Source organism: Oryzias latipes, chromosome 9 (genome assembly GCF_002234675.1).
Source record: "Oryzias latipes chromosome 9, ASM223467v1".
Classification (NCBI taxonomy): domain Eukaryota; kingdom Metazoa; phylum Chordata; class Actinopteri; order Beloniformes; family Adrianichthyidae; genus Oryzias; species Oryzias latipes.
The window spans coordinates 19,361,244-19,383,160 of NC_019867.2; the positions used below are offsets into that span (position 1 = coordinate 19,361,244).

Genomic DNA, 21,917 nt, shown 5'->3' on the forward strand with positions numbered 1-21,917 from the left:
CGTTTGTAATGTTGTGCTATTTAGAGACACACAAAAAATGGGACTGTCACCGTGATCTGTATTTTTTGTTTTTTTAGTGAAGTAAACAATATGGGAATATGGTGCAAGGTGGGAGATGTCGCTCGTAAATTACCTCAGCAGGCAACCATCCATCTTCAATTTGATGCGCAGATCAGCTCACCAAAGTAAGCATCCTTGTATTACCTGTAGAACTGTATCTTGTACTTTACTGTACTTGACTTCACTACTGTTCTTTGTTACTTCTGAATTCTTCTGTTTGTGTGTCTCTCATGCTACATTCACAAGAGACACGTGATGAGCATTCAAGAACAGTATTGTGTTCTTGAACGCGCATTTAACCCACAGTGTTCACACTGGATGAGCACGCAGGGTCTTCTCCTTCTTTTTCTACTTTTTACAAGTGATGTCCATTACCTACAGTTGGATGAGGCTTGGTGCGAAGTATTAAGGTGGTGCAAATCTTGTGAATCTTGCTCCAGGCTTTTTCTTTCACAGCTGATATATGATAGACCTGCTGTAAAATATTTACGTCCAGACACAAACTGCAATTATTAAATTCTCCTCCATGATCAATTTTTTAACAGATGGCAGCTCCGTGAATTCAATGGGAGGCCAACCATACGTCACTACCAAATCTGAGTTTTCTACTGGCCAAAGTTTGACTTGATTTAACTTGGAACGTTTGTGTTTTGTACAAAGAACCCAAAAACAGTCATAGAAACTTGCATAGCAACATGTAAACCTGAGAATTTTGAACCCGAATTGCTCATAAATACGTTTTGCATTGGAAGTGGCTGTTTGAACATGCGGTGTGAATGTAGCTTCACATATACACAATCAACATAAGCAATTGATCACTCTTGGGAAAACTGCTGTGAGGTTTGTGTCTGGACATTGAAGTAGCAGAGAGGAGAGCAACATGACAGGCTAACTAGAAAAAATCCCTAGAACAAGAACATGAGTTCAATCAGGGCTAAACTTCCACTATTTGTGCTTTATCCCGTGAGGCAGAGGCAGGTCGTTTCTTTTCCTCTGTGACAGCAGCATTCTGCTGTGCAGACTGAAAGGAGGAGATGTGGCCCCGAGAGTTAGCGACAGCTGCAGAGGAAAGGAGGAGAGCTTTGAGATCTCCGCTATCCTGGAATGGAAGCTCTCCCTCTTCGGCTCACGCTTCTCCAGCTTCCTCTACCTCAGGCCTCAAAGCGAGAGAAGCAGCCCTTTGTACTCTGTCCAGATCAAACAACTCAATTATTCATCACAATAAAGAACTGGGGGATTTCCACAGCAAATTGTAAATAAACAATTGAGACTGTTTTGGTGTGGCAGCGCTGAGGAGAGGGAATCTTGGCACAGAGTTCTGATCTGTTTGCCAACATGAAGTGCTGCAATCCAGTGCCGGGCTGAGTAAAAGCCACTTAAAAGCCACATCAGACCAGAGCGCTTGGATGCCAGCAGGCATATTCAAAACAGAGCTTCTGTTTGCATGGCCCTGCTGTGGGATGAGAACAATAAATGCACAGCTGTTGATTCATTCATTCCTTTTTCCAGACCCATTTTAGCCTGCTCAGGGTCACGGCAGACTGGATCCTATCCCAGCTGTCACAGAAAACAGGCGGGGTACATCCTGGAAAGGCTGCCATGGAGGAAAAAAAAAAAGAGAGACAGACAGCCATGCCCCTTCACATTCATGGTCATTATAGTGTAACCAGTCAAGCTACCATGCATGTTTTGGGAGTATGGGAGGATGTCAGCTTGTGTGAAGAAACCCACACATTCATGCAAAAAAATTAAAAAACACTCAGCCTCCACAGAAATCTCTAGTGAAATTTTTGAGTTGGTAACCTTTGTGCTTCAAGGCAACACAGACTAAACCAGTTAATCACTGTACGTCTTCTGATTCATATGGAAAACACTGTTGGGCAATGAATTGGACAGATTTTCAAAGTCACTGGTCAATAATCTTTGATGTGCTGAAGTTATGGTGAGAGCTCAGGCCAGTGTGGGCTTTTCTGTTTCTTTGCCATTAATACGGAGCTCTTTTGAAGCCCACTTTTAAGTTTGTGAGACTTAGAGGTTTGAATAAATTGCACCTCGAAGCGACTGGCACCCCCCACCCCTGATGCCTGCTGAGATCACAGGCTGCTGTTTTTGTATTAACATTAAAATTCATTCCACAGTCAGAGAATTTTCTTTTGAGAATATTTTCATCGGCGGAGCGCTGACACGTAAGGACGGCACTGTGGGCAATTTACACTGTGGCAGTTCTTTGACTGTTTATTTCTGTGTACTTACATGCACTTCAGACAGCCATACATATGACTGTAAATAGTTCTGCACTCCCTTTAAAGTCACAGATTAGATAGATTGACACGGGGATTCATAAACAGCTGCTCAGCCCAGATTTTTTGAAGTAACTTCCCTGTGTGTCCTGTTACGACAGAGCACTTGGAAAGAAATACTCTCGCCTGTGTCCCCGTCATCGGTTAAAGACCCACTCCGATTTTCTTTTGATCTATTGTAAAAGGATTCCCAGTGGTCTTTTAACTATGATTATGCCATTTTTAGCCAAAATAATAATAAAAAAAAAACCTGTCATATTCCAGGACATAGTTTCTGCAGATCGCCAACATTTCATTAGAAATTTGCATCTAAGTTTTGGGCAGGACTGCTGGGAAGGAGCAATCTGGCCTCCTTTATCGTCACCTCTATGTTTCAGTCAATGAGTTATATCGCTTAAGGAGACACCACGTGATTCCTCATGGGAAGAGATCACCGCCATCTTGGTGAGGTCATGTGTCATGTGGGCGTCGACGACCTCACCAAGATGGCGTCGCGCTCCGCCACCTTTGGCCAGGCTTCCCAAGTGGGCGTGTCTTCTCTAGCGATATAACTAATTGGTTTCAGTGCTCTCCCGCTAGCTTACAGCCCCTCACACTCCTAACCTAACAATACCGGTGTGACAAAAATGGTGAGCAATATCGGGGCTATCCACTCGTACTCAGAAATGCAATTTTTATCTTAATTTTCTATATATATGTCCTTCGTCATCAAAAAAATAACACAAACATGTTAAAAACACCAAAAACACAATTATGAATAAAGTGGTCTTTAAAACTTTATGGTTTTCAGAGACTAGAGAGTGCAGTCGAAATTTCAGAAAATAATTTGTGTTGGCTCCCATAATTGTATTAGTGGAGTCAACCATGCTCAGCTCTGAAGTGCCTCAGGCAGGTAAACGCTGATAGTGTTGAGTCGAAACAAACCACAAACCACGTTTTGCTTTGTTTTTTTCTTTTTCTTTCTGCAGTATCCACAGGGTGTTGTACCCTTCACAAGGTCACAACTTCAAGGCTAAGTTCTTTGTTTTTTTATCCAACAGTAACAGAAATGTTTTACATTTTTCTCAAACCAAATAAGATTATGGTGGGGAAGGTTAGCTATAGTTTGTGGTATATCTAGCAGATTAAATCAAGCAGAGAATCATTTCTGTGAAACAGTGTGAGGTGCTGCACAAGCAAAAAAGCTGCACCCACTATAAACCCAAAATAAATTAAAAAACTGTTATTTTCTAAGACATGTGTAACCCATAGGTGGTGCTCCTCTTTCTGACAACACTAAATACGTTCAAATGGAGTTACTTTTAAGTACTTTAAGGTTCAATGAGGAGATTGATTACTGTCATATATCCCAATATTTGGCTAGGAATATTCCATCCCAAAGAAGCCGCACTATGACCAACAGTTGAACCAGAAAAGAATAATTAGGTTTAGACGAAAAAAAATAATACAAAATAAAGTCTGCAGAACTGAATGAGTTTCTTTTATTTACCACTTAACAACAAACAACAAACAAGTGGTCACTGACATGAAAAGAAGAAGTCTTTTGCCCCAAAATGCAGTCAACCTTTGCCAACATGAGTCTGTCAAGGATTACTATTGCGGATCCAACATCTCTGAGGAGACTTGCGCACTAAATGAAGGAATCCAGTCATTTCTTGCATTCTTGGTAACTATTGATAAAAGAACAGATACAGATATTGCACAACTTGTGCATATTTATTAAAGGTGTTAAAGAGACGTCACAGCGGAGGATCTTGAGTTGATGGACACAGCAACAGCTGATGAAAGAGTCAGCTCTCTAGTTACTGTGCTGGACAATGTTGGAGTGAACTAGTCACGTGATGTCAGTCTGGCCAGTGATGGCGCCCCATTAAAGGTCAGGAAGAAGGCAGGTGTTGCCACAAAATTCAGGCAGAAACCAGGAAAATATTCGAAGATATTTAACTGTGTTTTGCACATTTGAATGACAGTAAATGTGTTTCTGCACAGGATCTGAATCCTTATATTTATGGCTTGGTCAAGTGTCAGGAGAGAAAGAGAGCTTAACTCCAAATTCTTATGTTCACAAATGTTTGCAAGTTTAATTTAGTAACATTTTTCATTGAGTTGCACATTTGCATTTTCGGCAGCGGTAGACGAGTGGCGTCTTGACGCGAAAAAGCCTGTGGTTCTCAAGAAAAGCATGAACATATAAACATACATCACATGCAGCTTTTCCCCAAACGTTTTTTTCACAAAGATGTTTACTTTTAGATGCACTTTCAGTTCATGTATTTTATCCCTGGTAATTTATTTTGAGAGCAGTTCATGTCTTAAATAACTTAAAGAAGAGTCTTCATAGACATACAACTTAAAGGAAAGTTTCTAGCTACTTCTAGGAGAATTCTATTTTTGTTTACATCACAGTAGCACTAAATGGTGTCATTTATTTTTAACAAAGTAATATGTTCACAGAATTAATATTTGATTTACAGCTATTTTTTTTTAATAATGCAATTTATGGGTTTGTTTTTCAGCAGTTACTTCCAATGTGCCTTGCAGCTACTTGACTTATTCATTTTTTATCCTGTTTACAGCTATTTTTTAGTAAATAATGGCACTGCTTTTCATATTCACTATTTTTTAAACCGAATTTTACAAATATTTCCAAATAAAAATGTTTGTCAAAGACAAAGTCTTACTGATTTCAGCAATGTTACTCAGAAGTCTGTTATTCATTACACCAAATAGGACACAAGTTGTTTATCATTGTGTTTAAAAACAAAAAAATAAATGGTGACATATTTAAAAAAAAAAAAACAGTTTTTCAAGTTCTTCTTTCTTAAAAGTTTGATATATCGTGAGTTGTTAGAGACGATATATATTGATTATCACATTATCGGCATATCGTGATAGTATCGCTATCGTGAGCAATGTATCGCAAGTCGTATCGTATCGTGAGGTACCCAGTGATTCCGAGCCCTAGTTGGTTGTGGCATTTTTTTCCAACTGAGTAAAAAAAAAAGAACAAAGCTGTTTTTTGCTTTTATGTTACTGGTCTGGCCCATTTGGGATCAGACGCCTTGAATGTGGTCCCTGAACAAAAACGAGTTTGACACCCCTGGAGTAGATGAGTTGAACGAAGGACGGTCGGGGATCCAGATGAACGCCAAGAAAAAACCAGTCTACACAAATGTGCAGAAAATCATTAAATATTGTCCATATATATTGTCCTTTTAACATTACTTCACAGTCATTTTCCCTTTTTTTAGAGCTCTAACTTAACAAACTCACCAAAATGAAATAACTTAACATGCATGCAAAAAAACAAGTCATAACTACCTTACTGTGCAGCTAGCCTACAACACATGGCCAATCGAGGAGACTCCACACATCAAAGTTAACAAAACTTTACACTTTATACTGCTCACATATTTCCATGGTTACCTCAACTGTTTTTTTAATAACATTTGGTTTGCAAATCACTTTTTTAAATCAATCAATACACTTTACCAGTGAATATAGCCGGTAAATGCAACATTAACTTAACTGCGATTACCACTCACCAAGATAACGTATTTCCCCACAATGTTATCAAAGTCCAACGTAGCTCTTAACCAGATTACTCTTCCTGGGTACACACTAAATATTGGTAGGGAGTTGTTTTTTCTCCAAAACTTAGAACAAATAAAGTTTTAACAACTACAATTAATTTCTGTTTTTTTTCCCTGTTTACCTTGCTCAAGTCTTTTTTTCTCTAACGCTGTGCTCTGAGCAAAAGTTGGAAAGACGTCAAAGATTAAAAAAAAATGACAGGATGATCACTCCTAGCAATTCCTAAAAACCAAGCAAAATGTTGACTGCCACCAGTGGATAAACTGAAAATTACACTAAATAAAAGAGTAAAAAAACTAAGTAACTTAAGCAGGGTTACACATGGTTTCTGCAAAGAGACAGTAAAAATTCACCTCTGAGTTGTGGGCAACACCACAGGCACAGAATGTTAGCCCATATGTCATAGTTGTTTTCCAAACTACATTTTCTTTCTGCTACTGATTTTCAACAATTTGAATAAAAAAATACTCAGAAATGCATTTTCATCTTAATTTCCTTAATATTTTCATTATTTGTCTTCGGAGTTTGCATGTTCTCCCCGTACATGCGTTGGTTTTCTCCGGGGGCTTCCTCCCACCGTCGAAAAACATGCTTCATAGGTTAATTGGTCACTCCAAATTGTCCATAGAATGAGAGTATGCATGGGTGTGTGATACCTGTGACCCTGCGACGGACTGGCGACCTGTCCAGGGTGTCCCCTGCCTTTGCCCATAAGTGGCCGGGATAGGCTCCGGCAGCCCCGTGGCCCCGAATGGGACAATCGGAAGAAAATGAATTAATGAAAATGTCCACGATCATCAGAAAAAATACCCCAAAACATGTTAAAAACACCAACAACAGTTTCTAGTGGGCCAAAAAATGACGTTTGGTGGCCATTTCTGTGTGGCAAATTGTACTTGTACACTAGTACTTGTACAAGCCCAGATCAAAATCCGCTCATGCAGCAGGACCCAATCACAGCAAAACTCTGCGACCGTCTTGATTTCCTTTCTGAGCCTGTCTCTGTGGGGTTACTGAACATTTGCAGTAAAAATGGTAAGATTAACGGTAATATTAACCAAGTGTGTTAAATGCCTCTTTGTCTAGTTTATCTCCAGCATTTCTGACAGTAACAGTGTTCTGTTCTGATTTATAGGAGTGGCTTCCTACCAGCCACTTTAGCTTGTTTACTGTCAAAACAGTCCATATCACCCCTTTCTCCACCCAAAAATGTAAAGAAAAAGCCATGCCTCTTCATCAGCTTTTAAATGTATCCTAAAGCATCTTCCTCCTTTCTTCCCCTGACCAGCGCTGCCATTTGTTCTCCTGATAAAACTGTCATCATTGACGCTGATATCTGACCTCTACAATGACTGCCGGCATAAATTAGCTTTGTCCTAATATTGCAATTTCTTTCGCCTCACTCAAAACCAAGGTTTTTTTTGACATTGTTCTTTGAATAATAGGCTATTGTACACACAGAGCCATTTTAGATCAACTACACAGCGATAAATATGTCAAGGCCAGTTGTCTTTTTTTCATTGCAAGCCCATTTTTTTCTTTTTTTTAGCACAAAAAGTCTAGCCAGTCATCATCAGTGTCAGAATTGGCATTTATATCAATACATTTAAAATTGCACAGTCTTCCAGGTCTGACACTCCACACATTGCTTGAGCTCTGCTGGAGTATTGTATCAGCTTTCATTGCTCACTGGTTAACCAAGGCTTCTCACTGCACACAACTCTTGAGAGAAAAAGACACCGTGACTGTCATTTACATGACAGATCTCCTGTCTGAAGTGCTGAAGAACAATCCTTGCCACCTCAATCTCGCTTATTATTTTATGTTCAAAAAGTTGCCAAAAAGTAGCAGAGATCAAGCGGACAGATACAGAGTGATATCGGAAATGATTGAATGATCACCCAAGATCAGATGGTCGCTGACGATTCGGGGATTTGCCGCCAAATTCACAGAGACCCCCTTTTCAGCACCTGACACTGAGCTTAAAGGAGGATAATGATGGGTGAGAAAGCAGCTCCCATAAAGCAGCGGCGGTGGCACATGCAGAAAGGTGTGGAGATGTTGTCACTGGAAAGGCTAGATGTGTGTCAAAATAGGAGCTTCCAGTTTTCTGTATTGCAGCTCTGGCTCCTCAGTCAGTGATATTGCTTTCATTCTCATCTTAGCTCTCCATGGACTACTGCTTGTCTGCCTCCACCGTCTCTCACACTTCCATGTGATTTTTTTTTTTTTTACTGTGTCAACTTTTATTTTTGAAGTTTATTCTATAGAAGAAGAAAAAAAAGATAAACTTCACACAAACCAAATCTGGTGGATTGGTATTCAAGTCATCAAGTAATCCTTTGTGATGTGTTGTGCTTTTCTACTCTAATATGATTTTAACACGGGCAGATTTCATGGGAATGTAATACTCTTGATCTCTGCTGTAATTGCGTAAATCTTTCAGGCTGTGTTCCCAGTTTTACTTTAATTTGATGAGGAACTTCCCTGTAATTGAATATTCAAATTAGGAATATATGTCAATATGGCTCTCCCAGCTCGAAATGAGGATTAATTGTTTTCAAAACTCCAGTGACCGCCATAATATGAGCACCAACACTGCTGTTGATTAGCAAGTGCACTTGCCATGTTTTTGTTTTAGAAATTAGTTGTCTAATTGATTTGCCATATGTTACCCACTCCAATGAACCTAAAATTGGATTTAGAAATCAGCTATTTGGATTTAGACACGTTTGTGTTTTTAAAATGCAGAAAAGAAACATATGAAGAAAACAAATCTGCCTGCCTTTGAGATTTACTTTAAGAAATAGCAAATTGCTTGGGTTTAGTGACTTTAAACGTCTCTTTAATCTTTTTGAACTCATTTTCAAGTCTCCAAAAGTTTGAATAAAGTAAATAATGCTTTTATGATCATTTGGATAAAATGTATTCATTTAAAAATGTGAAGCTCTTCAGAGGGACCTGACTGCAGACAAGATGGCACCTGAAATCATTGGCTGGAAGCAGAAATTATACAACTTGCTCTGACCCAAACCCAAATCAAAACCTAACTCAAACCCAAACCTTGACCCAAAAGTGTTCAAAATTGTTGAAAAACTTTTATTAAAGCTTAAAACAATAAAAATTGTAACTGTTAGGGTTAGTAGTTAAGATAAAAAAAAATTTCGAGCAATATGGAGGGACTTCCTGTTCTGGTCGAAGACTTACGGTTCCAGATGTTGACGTCTGCAGCCAGGTCCTCTTGACATAATTTACTGTCAACCTAATTCTGTTGGTTAAAATAACATTTAAAATACTCTATTTTTAATTCACATTTAATGCTTACAGAACAAGCAACAAATTTTACATTAAACTCCTATGAATTAGTAATCGTGTCACTATTACATTCAGTAGAACAGCAGACAGCCCTTTAACCCTTGTGCTATCTTAGATGACCCCACCCTTACATTGACGTGTTCTCTCTACCATGACAAAGGTGGATAAAGGTGGAACGATTTCATGTAATCCATGGACACCAGTGAAGATCACAAATCATTGAAGAAAAAAGGTTCAGAGCACTGTCTAATGGGTCTAGATGACCCAACTCCTAATGTAATAATGCCTAGGATAGCACATGGGTTACACTCCCATGATCCTCCTCTTCCACGGCCATGTCATTATAGCGGAATATTTGTTGTTTTGCTGAAAAACCTGAGATTGAGGAAAAAGAGAAGGATCTTTTAAAAACAGATTTTTCTTTAGTTCTTTGCTGTGTTTATGCTGCAGTCACAGAGGAGTTCTGTACTTTGGCTGACGGCTCTGATAGCACCCTACACCGTTACTGGATACACAGCAAATATTTCTTTCAGAAAGTAATTGTAAACACTGTTTCGTCTGACAATCACAAATTGTTACTCTATCATCTTCAATCCCCGTCTGGTCAAAGTATGGACAAGTTTAGAAAATAACTTTTCTTTTTCCTGCAAATTGAAGTTTAAATGTGTATTTAATGTATGCATTACTATCTAAAAGTCCTGTTGGATACACTTTTAATAAAACCTAAAACACTTATCTTTCTTTTACCAAACTTTGCTGTGTTCAGCTTTTTTTTTTAATTCATAGTGATACATAAAAAATGAAGGACTTGTGTTTTTTTTTCACCTCTGACTTCATTTTAACATAACAATCCAGATACTCAGTAGATTTTTTGGTGACACTTTTCATTTCTTTCCCCCTAACTTGTATCTGTCTTTGCGCTTTGAAAGATGTGTACCTTTCTTTCTTAGCAGTGGAAGCAACCTTTGCAAGGTAAAGGAAGTCCACGTTGAATGTGGCAGTCCTTCTCGCAAGATTGATGCCAACCTTTTAAAAATTCACCATTGGCCTGGGTTTAACATGGCCAAGTGTGGATGTAAATGAGAGGGAAGAAAGTCGACCCTTTCATTGCAAATAAATCTGAGTTGCAGACTTTCTCTCATAAATACCACTGCCTGTCACAAGTCCTGTTCTATTGCTGTTGATGGAAATTATTGCATTTATTTATCTCATTCAAAGAGATAAGGGTTCGAAACTCACCGCTCACATGTGCCACCTTCAGAATATGAGTCCCCGGATTAAAACATAAATATGAAATATTTTATTTTGCGTGTCTTTCAAGCAAAGACGGATGGTATTTATTCATAAAGGCAACCCATTTATTGGATGATACACAAAATACACTTCCATCATTTGCACCTTCACACATTCTCACTAAATCTTCATGTCTTTGATTTTGATTCCAAAGAATTCCTGCTTCATTTGCATCCACTTTCTTTTGTTCTCAACGTTTTTTGTTCTACCTGATCATCATATAAAATATTTATCTATATATATATATATTTATATATATCTATATATATATATATATATATATATATATATGAAAAGCTGCAATTTTATTATCAAGATTTCTATGACACCTGAATACTACAATAATTATTTACCAATCATAATTGGGTTCATCATCATCAGTATACAATAATAATAAAAACAATGACATTTGACATATGTGACTACACATGTTCACCATTAGGATCTTTAGTTGATATAGTTCATGTCCATATAGTTATCTTTACACTTGCTGGTATTTACCATATATGTTTGCATTGTGAACTTTAAAATAAGCTCATAAATGTTTTTAGACTCACGAATGTTTTGACATTCTTTGAATTTTATTTTTTTCAAAGCCCAGACTAGTCCAAATGTCTGTTTTGCACACAAACTGCACACATATCTTTCTTTCTCATCTTCAAACTGATCAATGTAGCCAACAGTTTTTGTCTTTTCTTTCAACAGGCGGATCGTGAGCAGTCCACTCTACACACAAATGGGTGGAGGGATCTACACTATGACAGGTGCAAAAACTCACACTGATAAATTGAGATGAGTGCTATTTAAGATATAGCTATCTACACTTAGTGCCTGGAAGGTGTAACATTAACTTAAAGTCTAAACTAGAATTTGGAAAAAGTATTTGTTTTTCTAATGCAATAAAAAACACTTCTATAAGTTTAGTCAGGGCTCTTCTGGTACTTGATCTAAAAAATGCTGCATGTCTGGATGTTCTTACTGATGGATATTGTACAGGGCAGGGTTTTATCTCCGAGAACGTGACTTCCCAGAGGAGGTCGGCATTAACAGCTGTCAAAGATGATCCATCACATCCCGTGCTAACATATGTACATTGGAATTCCCACAGTCTTTGTCGAGGAGAGATTCGACTGAGCAACCGAATGGTGCCCCGTGACTAAAACAGGGAAAGGTGAATTTGTCGAAGAACAGAGCTTTAGCTCTGACAGCCTTAGTACCATAAGAGTCAGAGTTGGCTGGAATCCTATGAACTTCAGGAGTGTGTGAGCCAAACGAGGTGAATGAGGCAGACAGTCTCTTATCCAGCTGGAGAGAGACACCATGTGGTGAGGATTTCTTATGCTACAAAAGCAGTGGCACACCCAGGATCAGGCTTTAAATGCAGCCAATTTTATGCAGTAAACATCGCTCCAAGTCAAATCTTTTGGATGTAAATCGTATCAGGAATGTTTTTAAATAAAAAAAAACATTGCAAAAGTACCTTTTTAAATAATTTAACAATAAATGCATCAATTTTGTGGGAATTTTTCATCATTCGAAAGCGTGGCCATGACATGCTCTGAAGTAGCAGACATTAGCATACAGCTCGATGCTTTGCTGCATTTGGTGTTCGCTTCGTCCACTGGGACGGGATGTGAGTGACAGTGAATAACATGCACACACTGTACAGTACTCTGCCAGCAGTCATCATTTGTCTGCAGAAAACTGTCCTCTGCAGGTGTACAGACTTCCACCTTTCTCCCCTCATGAACTGATGTGATTTTTTTTTTTAGAAAAGAGGATAATAGATTTAGTCAAAGATGGCTCTCATTTGATTGCTTGATATGCCGCACTCCTCAACCTTAAAGCATCACTTTCCAAATCTCAGAGAACATAGCTCCGCTTCATTAATAATGCGATTGCCTGTAGACCAAGTGTGAGGTTGCAGCTGACAGCAAATGTGTGGTGGTAGTTCTGGTGTGTGTGTGTGTGTGTGTGTGCTCTGGCGCCTGCACGCGCATGTGTGTGTGGGCTGACAGCTGGCCGGGTTCGAGTTGGTCTAAAACCATGTGCGCTCTGTCAGGGTTCTACAGGCGCCTTCTTTAGGATTGATGAATTGCCTGCTTTCTTGATTAAACCCTCCGTCATTTGCCAACAAAACAACCTCCACCACCACCACTATTACCCCCTACCCCCCAACACCCCCCCCTCCAAAAAAAAAAAAAAAAAAGCTTGAGAGATGAGGGGAGGAGAGGTAACATGTCGGAAAAATCTGTCATCTACAGTCACATCATGTACAGATGTGATGTGCAGAAGCTTTGACATTTATTACCAGAATATTAAAAACTAATTCACATTTATTTTGCAGCCCTCCATCAGCTGACAGTTGAGGCTCATTTTAAAAGTTTTCTCAGCTGCTTCAACCTTTTACTTTCATTCGACAACATTGTTATGATCCATGCCAGGTCTTTTTTTTCCTATTAGGTCTATAATTGACAGTTAATCCAGAGATTCTAAAGCAGATTCTATAAACCTTCAAATGTTTTAGAAAAAGGTTTGATGAAATGAAGTAAATAAGTCTGAAATTCCAAAATAAAAGTATGCAATGTCTGCTTTTTTTATTAACCAACTAAACAACAGACACTAAACAGCAGGCATTCACCTGATAAAAAGATAAATCTAATAAAAAAGAATACATTTGCATATCTATAGCAATAATCAAAAATAAATCCTGACACTGGCCCTGATCTAACATAATATGGAGAGCAATTATTTCCCCATCCATTAGGAGGCCTTCAATTAACAAGCACTAGACAATTCATCTCTCAGATGAAAAGGAAGACGAAAAGAATATGTGGCTCAAAATTAACTTGGATTTGCAAAAGATCTTGGCAGGGTGACAGCGACTTTTGATTTTCAGGAGACAATATTTGAATTCTTATTAAACTATATGCATCTGCTTTTAATTTGCTACAAATAATTGGAAAATGCAATAGAGCTTTCCAATTAAAGCTCCACTTTATACTGTTTAATAATACCCTCATAATATTATAGCTTATGAAATGACAGGTGAGTTGGTGTATGAATAAAACATAAAGCTTCATAATAAGAGACAGAAAAAAAAGGGAAAAAATGAGACAGTTGTTGGGGGGCTTTTAAATGCCCCACAAAATTTGCATATATTAATCTCCTTTTTCAGCCTTATCAAGAATTCCACTGTATTTGAAGTTAAAATAGTCGTGACAGGCAGGGGGACGCTTCGTTTTTCCAAGGATTTATTACTTGTATAATTCTGGATCTTTAATAAGCCAATATGACTGATCCTCCGAGTTCTGTGGAATTTGGTTAATTGTTCCAGATGGTGCTCACTGATTATGCAAAATTACTTTCTTTCTCCCCTTTCTTTTCCCCCCTCGTAAAATACACCATTTCTCGATTGACTAACATGGAGAAAAAAGATTATTTCTAGCACAGCGCTTTCTTTCTAAGAGGCTTCTCATCAGGTTTCAAACAAAAGTTCCATCTTATCTCCCCGTGTAGTTGTGGGCATGGCTGTGCAGAGCGAAGAGATCAGCCCACTCTTATCTCAACCCATGATGGATGTCAACTGCTTCTGCACCGATGGGGTTACATTTTAGAATAACACAATTCTTTAGGTTGGGATTAAAATGTGACTATTTGATACCAACACAAAAGTTATTCCAAGTGCATGCTATCCTTTTCTCCATCCTCCCCCGTCCCACTTTCCTCTCTTAGAGATCAATGGCATTGCCGAGCATTGTTTTTTTTGGGCAGCCTTTTGCAGCCTCGTCCACAGTTCACTAACATTCTGTTTTGCATCAACTAAACTGGGCTGAGGGAATCATTTATGCAAGTGTTATGGGGGAGGCACGGGCAGATTTACTGCTGCACTTTTGCTTTAGATGGAATGGGATTTCTATGAAACCGGTCTTGACGTTTGAAGTAGTGCCAGAGCTTACATCAAGGCACGAAAGGAATGCTTTTAAAAGCCGTGTTTGGCCTCTTAATTTTCACGGTCAGCAACAGGCAAAACAGAACAAAAGGGGCACACGGTGCGACAGATCCCCCGAAACAACACTCACTGACAAAAGACACAAGTGAGCTCAGTTTTAAAGTAATACATTGTTCATGACTTGTTGTTAAATATTTTTATTTACTGTAATTTTGTGTTTGATTTGGTTTTGCTTTTCTTTGCATTATTGAACACTCGGATATTGTTTGTGAGAAATTGAATATAATATTTTATTTTTTTCAGAAATCTACTGATCAGAAAATGACATGGCCATTGCTTGTTAGCATAAATAAATCTTTAGTCAGTAAATGTGGAACTACACACACAATTGTTTTCCTTATAGATAATTTGGGTTAGGAATGCAAATGCAACTTACTGTCCCGGTGGCAGAAACTTCCAGAAGCAGTACAAAGAAAGTAAAAACCTGAACATATGATGATTAGGTTTGGTCTTAAATATACTGAGGACTAAATAAAAGCAGCAGGCTATCTTAAACAAAGAGCCGTAACGTTTGAAACAATCAGACACTAAACTTTAAATAAAGGCAGCCAAAAAATAGGCGAAGAACTCTAATCCTAAGAAAAAAATCACTAGAAAATAGTAAAATGATCGGTCCAAGGAGCAAGTCATTTTTACTAAACAAGAAATCTTATAGCAAAAATCTAGAAACAAGGAGTTCCATACAAGCAATCAAAAATGGAAAAATAAACTAAAAAAGCTGTTACATAGATTTAATAAGAATGGAATGTTATGCAGCGCAATAATAGGCATTCTTTTGATAGTTCTAAGCAAATGGTTTGTAATTTTGGGTTTTTCTGGTCCTAACTGTTGTTCAATTTGATTACACAGACAGAAAACTAGGGTCATAAGTAGAAATGACTCATTTTAGAACAAAATGAGAATAACATCTTAATAAATCTTCATAAAATCTTGAACCAGCACCTATTCTTAAAACCTAAATCTAACTTATTGTTTCCAAAATAATGACAATGAATACTAGTCCAACTTTAACATCCTAAAAATTGAACTAAAAATACCCAGCAATTTGCATTTTTTTGTCTTGAATCAAGTTTTTCAAACGTCACTAGTATAGAGCAAAAATATTTTGACTTATTTTACAATATTTTTTTATTTCAAACTCTGTAAAAGATTTTTTTTGTTGATTTTGAGATGAGCTTTGAAAGGTGTAGAGCAGAGATAAGTTAAACTTAAAACCTGGTAAAAGAGTTTGAATGCCTAAAAACAAGGTTTTCAAGTAGTTTGCAGTGTATACCATGATTCAGCATTTGCTATAACCAAAAATCTCTTCACCATATTTTTAGGCCATGACATAATGAGGCTTCTCAGCATTCCACTCACAAGTGGTCAGTTGAAAACAGCAAATGTAGTTTCTATATTTCTTTCTGTTATTCAGTCTTGTCACAACTATTAGGAGCTATTCCATTTTATTTTTATAGTGCTTTTCCTTAGATTGATTTATATATACATTTATATATTTATGTTGTTCGTTCAGATGTAGTCTAAATCAAGGGAGAACATGAAGATCTTGCAAACTTGTTTCTTTTTGCATTTATGTGCTTTTTAGATAAACACAATCACAGTGTACCGTTGCTATTAGGCTTCAAGGATCAATCCTGTTTGGATCTAATGGAATTTTTGACTAAAGCCCCAAGGGCCCCCAGGCATTTTTGGACCTTTATTACATTCAAATAAGGAGCTTTAAATGGCTTTGCATTTGCAGGCCAGGCTGGACTGTAGAGTCTCATCCCTCATTGCTTTCTATCCATCCTTGAGATAGAAGCAGTGCTCCATTAGTTTCAGTGTCCAGAGGTGGACGGCCTCAATGGATGGGCCTGTCATTTGGTTCCCTCATTTGCCCCATGTACAGCAGGGTTTGTTATCACACATCTAATTAGAACTTGATAAAAAATATTTCACAAAATTCAGTCATTAAATATAGTTTAAGGAGATTTATGGTCAAATATGCCTTAAAGATCTTTTAATGGCTCTGCTGACTTGTTAAGTTTGTAATTAATGATGTTCTAATACATACTGTGCTGATTTAGAAAGCACAATGAGATTCTGGGAATGAAGTCGTTTTGGAAAAGGGCATCTGGGGCTCCCAGAAGCTATATTAAATTTTTCTGCTCTGACTGGTTTGCTTAGAACCATGAAGTTGCTGTGCAAAAGTTCAAACACATCAGTGTTTTTTTATAGATGAAGACTTTTTTAAGCAATGGTAAAAGGAAAGACAGGGGAAAAGGGAAGAAGTTAAAGCTGAGCATTGTAGTCATCTTTTTTGCTAATAAGCAAGACACATTTTTATTTAGATTTCAAAGTGGACAGCACTGTGTTTTTATTAAAATAATGGAATGTGGGTTTTTTAAGTTAATGCAAAAAGATTTTACAAAACTAATGCAAAAATGTATCTTTTTTCATTTGTTAATGCAATATACCAACACCAGTCTGTTTTATCAGGAGACTAATGGCATCCTTTTCAGCATAATTAATGACAAATGGTGGGGCTGCAGTGGTGCATTGGTAGTAGGGGATGATAAATTGGTGGATGCCCAGGTTAGTGGCTGCCAAGGATGCCTCTTTGGCTGTCATCCCTCCTGCTTCCGCTCTGGCACAGTTCATCACTCACCGCGAGATGCCACTTTACATTGCCTGGTACTGTGAGCACGAAAAACTTAATAACGCCATCCACAACCGCACAGGGCTGGCTGCTTTACCCACAGTCCAGAGGGCAGGTAGTTCAGCGAGGCTTCGGGGTTGTGAGGGGGGAACGGCTACATGGGAGTGGTCTCCTGCAGCTGTGCTGATCAAAACAGATCAAGCGTCAGTCAGTACTTCAGGGGAGCTGGGACCATCTGACCCAGTCTTCAGTGCTGCTGAGTGTTTCTTGTTAGGATTTCTGGGGCTCGCCACATCCCTCGCATCATTACGGGTTAGTTTGCCCACAGAACCGCTAATTAAGAGGGGATTTGTGTAATTGTGCCTTCTGCTGTGTCCCATCCGGCACATGCAATTTACTGTCAGCCCTCTGCCAGCTTTTACACTTGTCCAGAGAGGCGAACCCCATTTATACACACATTCTGCTGCACGTTTACCAGCAGCCACAGCTGGGGATCAATTCCATGGTAGTGTCTTAAAATAGTCTGTGTTACTGATTAAAGTCTGATTGTCTGTTTAATTTCTACAGAGATCTCAATCTCTTAGCCACCACAAAGGATTGTCCCTGTATTTTTTCTCACGTTTACAGCTTTAATAAATAACTTGGAGCCACTTAGTTGCACAAAAAGACCTCACACCTTCTGAATACTTCATGCTCAGCAGTTAAAAGTACAACTTGTTCCTTAGTGGTCATACAGGGTTTTTGAAACGTGTAAGCCACAGATCTTGAGTTATGCAGCTGTGTTTGTGACCATTTCACTGCAAATGCTGCTGAGTTTGCGCTCCTTCTGGAAAAACTGATGGACCAGCGTCTGCTTGGACCATCCGCTCAAACCCACAATCAGATTTTAAGGACTCCCTTTTGCAAATGGGTAAAGTTAATGGCTGATTCTACTTTTGCAATCTTTTATTGAAGAAAAAAACATGATTAAAAAAAAAATCCTAATAAATTCTTACATCAAATTACCATATTTTCTGCACCAAAAGGTACACTAAAAAAGCCTTGTTTTTTTCAAAAGATGGCAGAATCTTGAACACCTCATATGTGCATTATTCCTGGTTGTGTTGATTGATGTTAACATGACTTTTATAGGTAGCCTACAGGCAGTCTGTCAAAATGTTTGGTTGGGTGTTATTGTGAATATGCCAACGTGGTTAAGGTTTAACATGCTGGCTTCTGTTTTTTTTATAATGTGTTGCAATCAAGATTAGGAATATCAGGTTTTGCAAATATGTTAATGTGGCTAACACTTCTAACATGACTAAGGTGTAGCGTGTTACAAATAGGTTCTAGAGTTATGGTCAACAGGTAATAAAATCTGTCCTCCGTGATCAATTTTTAAATGGCTGACACTTGTGTGAATTAAAAGAGAAGACAGCCACACGTCACCACCAAACCCAAGTTTGATTGGTCATCGGCCAGCTTTAACTTGCAACACGCATTCAATGGCTGTGCGAATGTACGTAGAGCCCCAAAACCGTCATAGAAAACTTGAGAGATGTTTTAAAGAAGCCAGAAACGCACATTTACATAAACTCTTCCTTAAAAATGGCCGCTTGAACGCGAAACCGGTGTGAACCTAGCTTTATAGTTCGGTGCACACATATGACATCATTTTGAAAATAGACCATTCATTATAATCTTTGTTTTTCTTTTAAAAGTTGTATTTTGTTGTACTGTACTTGAGATTAAATTAAACCTAAATGTAGTTTGATGAGTGGATAGCTATTACTAAAAATGCAAATAGGATTAAAGAAAATAACCACTAAATGTCACAAATATTTATTCCAAATTCGTTGACTGTTTACTCATAAATCTAATGTGTTTAGGAGCCTCAGCTCAAACTGTAAACATACTCATTCACTGCATCGTTTGCCTGGTACTCTTAGTATTCAGAAACCTTTTAAACTTGTTTACATTTTTGAACATTCAGATGAAAAGAAATTAATATTTCAGCACACACTAACCAACTTGCTGTCAGGAGAATTGCTGCAGAAGGTTGCATACACTTCAGTGCAGCTGAGGAAACTAGCTGCACACAAGCCAGTGGAGAAAACTAAAAATACATTACCAGAAAGCTCTCAACATCATTTCTGGGCAAAAACTGCTTTAGTATCAGTGTTAAATTCTTTCAGGAATTTTAATTGACTTCCGAGTAAACATTAAATAATTCAAGAGTTAAACTTCCAATGTTTGCATTCTGGACCTTTAATGTATTGATGCATGTATTTCTTTATTCATTTATTTTTTTAATTTTTTCAAATTTTATGTGTCTTAAATTAAAAAAAAGTAGATAAAAGAATGGGTTTCATAGAGCCATAGTCATTAAAGGAGTCTGAAAATAGCAACGTGCTATCATCTGTTCTCATAGCACGGGTCAGGAGCTCTGACACCTCCAAAATTCCTCCTGTCAGGGTAGGGGGCCATTTGTATTCTCTCTCATTAGGCAATTTGACTAATGACCTGCCGTGGCTGCAGAGCTACTAAGGGACCCAGAGCCTCGTGTCCTCTCTCTTGCAGCAGCCTGAACACACACCCTCCATTGGAATGGCACAGATGGCATGCCCGGGCGACAAAATAAACTGTAATATGTCTCTGAGATGCTGTCAGGCTCGGGCACTATTCCTCATGTCAGAGTGGGGCTAAGGGCTGTGAGTGGGCATAGGGGGTTCTCCTCCAGCTCTCATCTACACACCATTATCTGCATTGGTGACAGAGAGTGGGGTCTGTAACTAGAATAGCAATTCTGTGGTCAGAAGCAGGAATCTGGCTCAAATTGAGAGTCACATCAGCATGGAAAGAATGGCTCCACTAAAAGAAAGTTTTATAAAACTTGAAATACAGAAGCTTCAAAATAAAGATTTTTTTTTTAGCTGCTTCACATACAGTTGTATTTCTCTATGACTCTATGGTTCTAAAAAATCAAATCAAACCTAATAGACATTCATTTGCAGCTGAGCATTATTGCCCTGCCTTTGACTTCTGCACTTAATTCAGCAACGAGACAGACTCACCCCAGTAATCATACTAGACAGAGATCAATGCAATTCTGCTGGTTTAGTGAAGTGTAAAATAAAAGTTCATCAACATTCTCCTAGTGCTACTGTTGAGTTGTGGTTCAGGTAATATGGGGTATGCTCGATCACCCACGCATATTTTTCCATCAGTCAGTGTTGGAGCACAACTCGATGTGGTTTATCTGTTAGTGTGTGCTGCATGCGTTATGTGTTGCCATGTCTGTTGCACCCCAAGAAATGCATTGTACTGTGCCGCTGAAGTCCGGGGTGACAGTGCATCCAACAATGGAAGAGTGAGGGATTAGAGCTCAGCCTGGCGTACGAGCGAGCCCTTCCCGCCCTGAACCAGCCATTCATCTGTGCCCGAGGGCTGGAGATGACAATGCAGCCATTGCTCATCGCACCTGACGGAGTCATTAATAAGGCAATGATCCACACGGGGCCTGTGCTGACTTCGTTCTTTACACTGCAATCGCTCAAGCCACAGGGTCCTCCTTACTTAACGCCACCTCTGCGCTCACAGCCATCATCATCACCATCATCATCATAGTCACAGTAGCAAAAGTCCTGCCAGATGTTTTTGTATTGACTGCCCTCTCAGACTTCAAGTGCCAAATAACCACCCAATTCCCCACACTGCAGAACACTCATGAGTTAATGGAGTGTAGCCTGGCCATTTGAGAGGCTACAACATGTTTCAGGCTGGATTTGCCGGTCAGGAGATTCGATTTACATTATTTTTGCCCTTTCACCTTCAGATTACTTCACAGTACAGCATTCATCTTTTACCAGCCAGTCAGCTCCTGTGTCTTCATTTTTCTGGATGTGAGATAGCCTCTTAGTATAGATGGAGGGGGAATACAAAGTGAGATCTGGTTTTAAATGTAATCCATGAGCAATAAAGAAAGCCTCTGGCCTTCAGCTGTGTGCAGTCATCTGTCCATGCCGTGTAGATCCATCAGCCGCCACAATCTCTGCTTCCCACTGCTGGCTGGAGATTCAAATGTATTCTCCTTGCCTACCTTGGTTTGGTCTAGGTGCTGCCAGCGACACAGTAGCACATGTTTATATTATGTTTTAGTTATAAACATGCTGTCAGCCCACATGGTTTCATGCTCCGAATAACCCCACATTTAAAGCATGCCGTAGTAGAGAAGAATGTTGTGGCTATGACATCTTTTTGGTCCCTTCGCCTGGTATGTGTTTGTTTTTTTTTAAATCAGGATGGGGTCATGGGTTTTGAAATTATTGGGGCTGCCAGTTGGTTGGATCATTTTGATCTGGGCTGGAATTCCTTAACAGTTATTAAACCATGAGATTGGGTGCTCTCAGAGGACATTTCCTTATGATTTTGGTGATCTTCTAGCACCTCTCTAAAGGTGGCATTTAAGAGTTTTCGATGAAACACATAATTAAATGTCATCATTTTCTTTGAATAACTCTTTTTGGCTTCCTAGTATTGGAAGTGTCCCCTTTTCAAGTGTTAATAATGTAATTTGACACTGCTGAGTATGGTAAATGTTTAAACTGTCTTCTTCTGTGCATGAAAGCATGCCCTGGTTAGTGCTTAGCTCAAAGCACCTCTGTGCAAAGTCTTAGAAAGCACTGTGCCACATGTTGCAGAAGAAAAACGGGATAAGTGTACCTTT

General features: G+C 38.7%; 1 protein-coding gene across 1 annotated transcript in view; it reads left to right on the top strand.

Annotated features, from left to right (window-relative positions):
- Positions 1 to 21,917, top strand: part of LOC101164318 (multivesicular body subunit 12B) — a 42,175-nt gene that overhangs the window by 13,485 nt on the left and 6,773 nt on the right. Inside the window, exons 6-7 of the mRNA XM_023958624.1 lie at positions 78 to 185; positions 11,268 to 11,326. Of these exons, the coding sequence (XP_023814392.1) occupies positions 78 to 185; positions 11,268 to 11,326 (167 nt within the window). The remainder of the gene's footprint in view (positions 1 to 77; positions 186 to 11,267; positions 11,327 to 21,917) is intronic.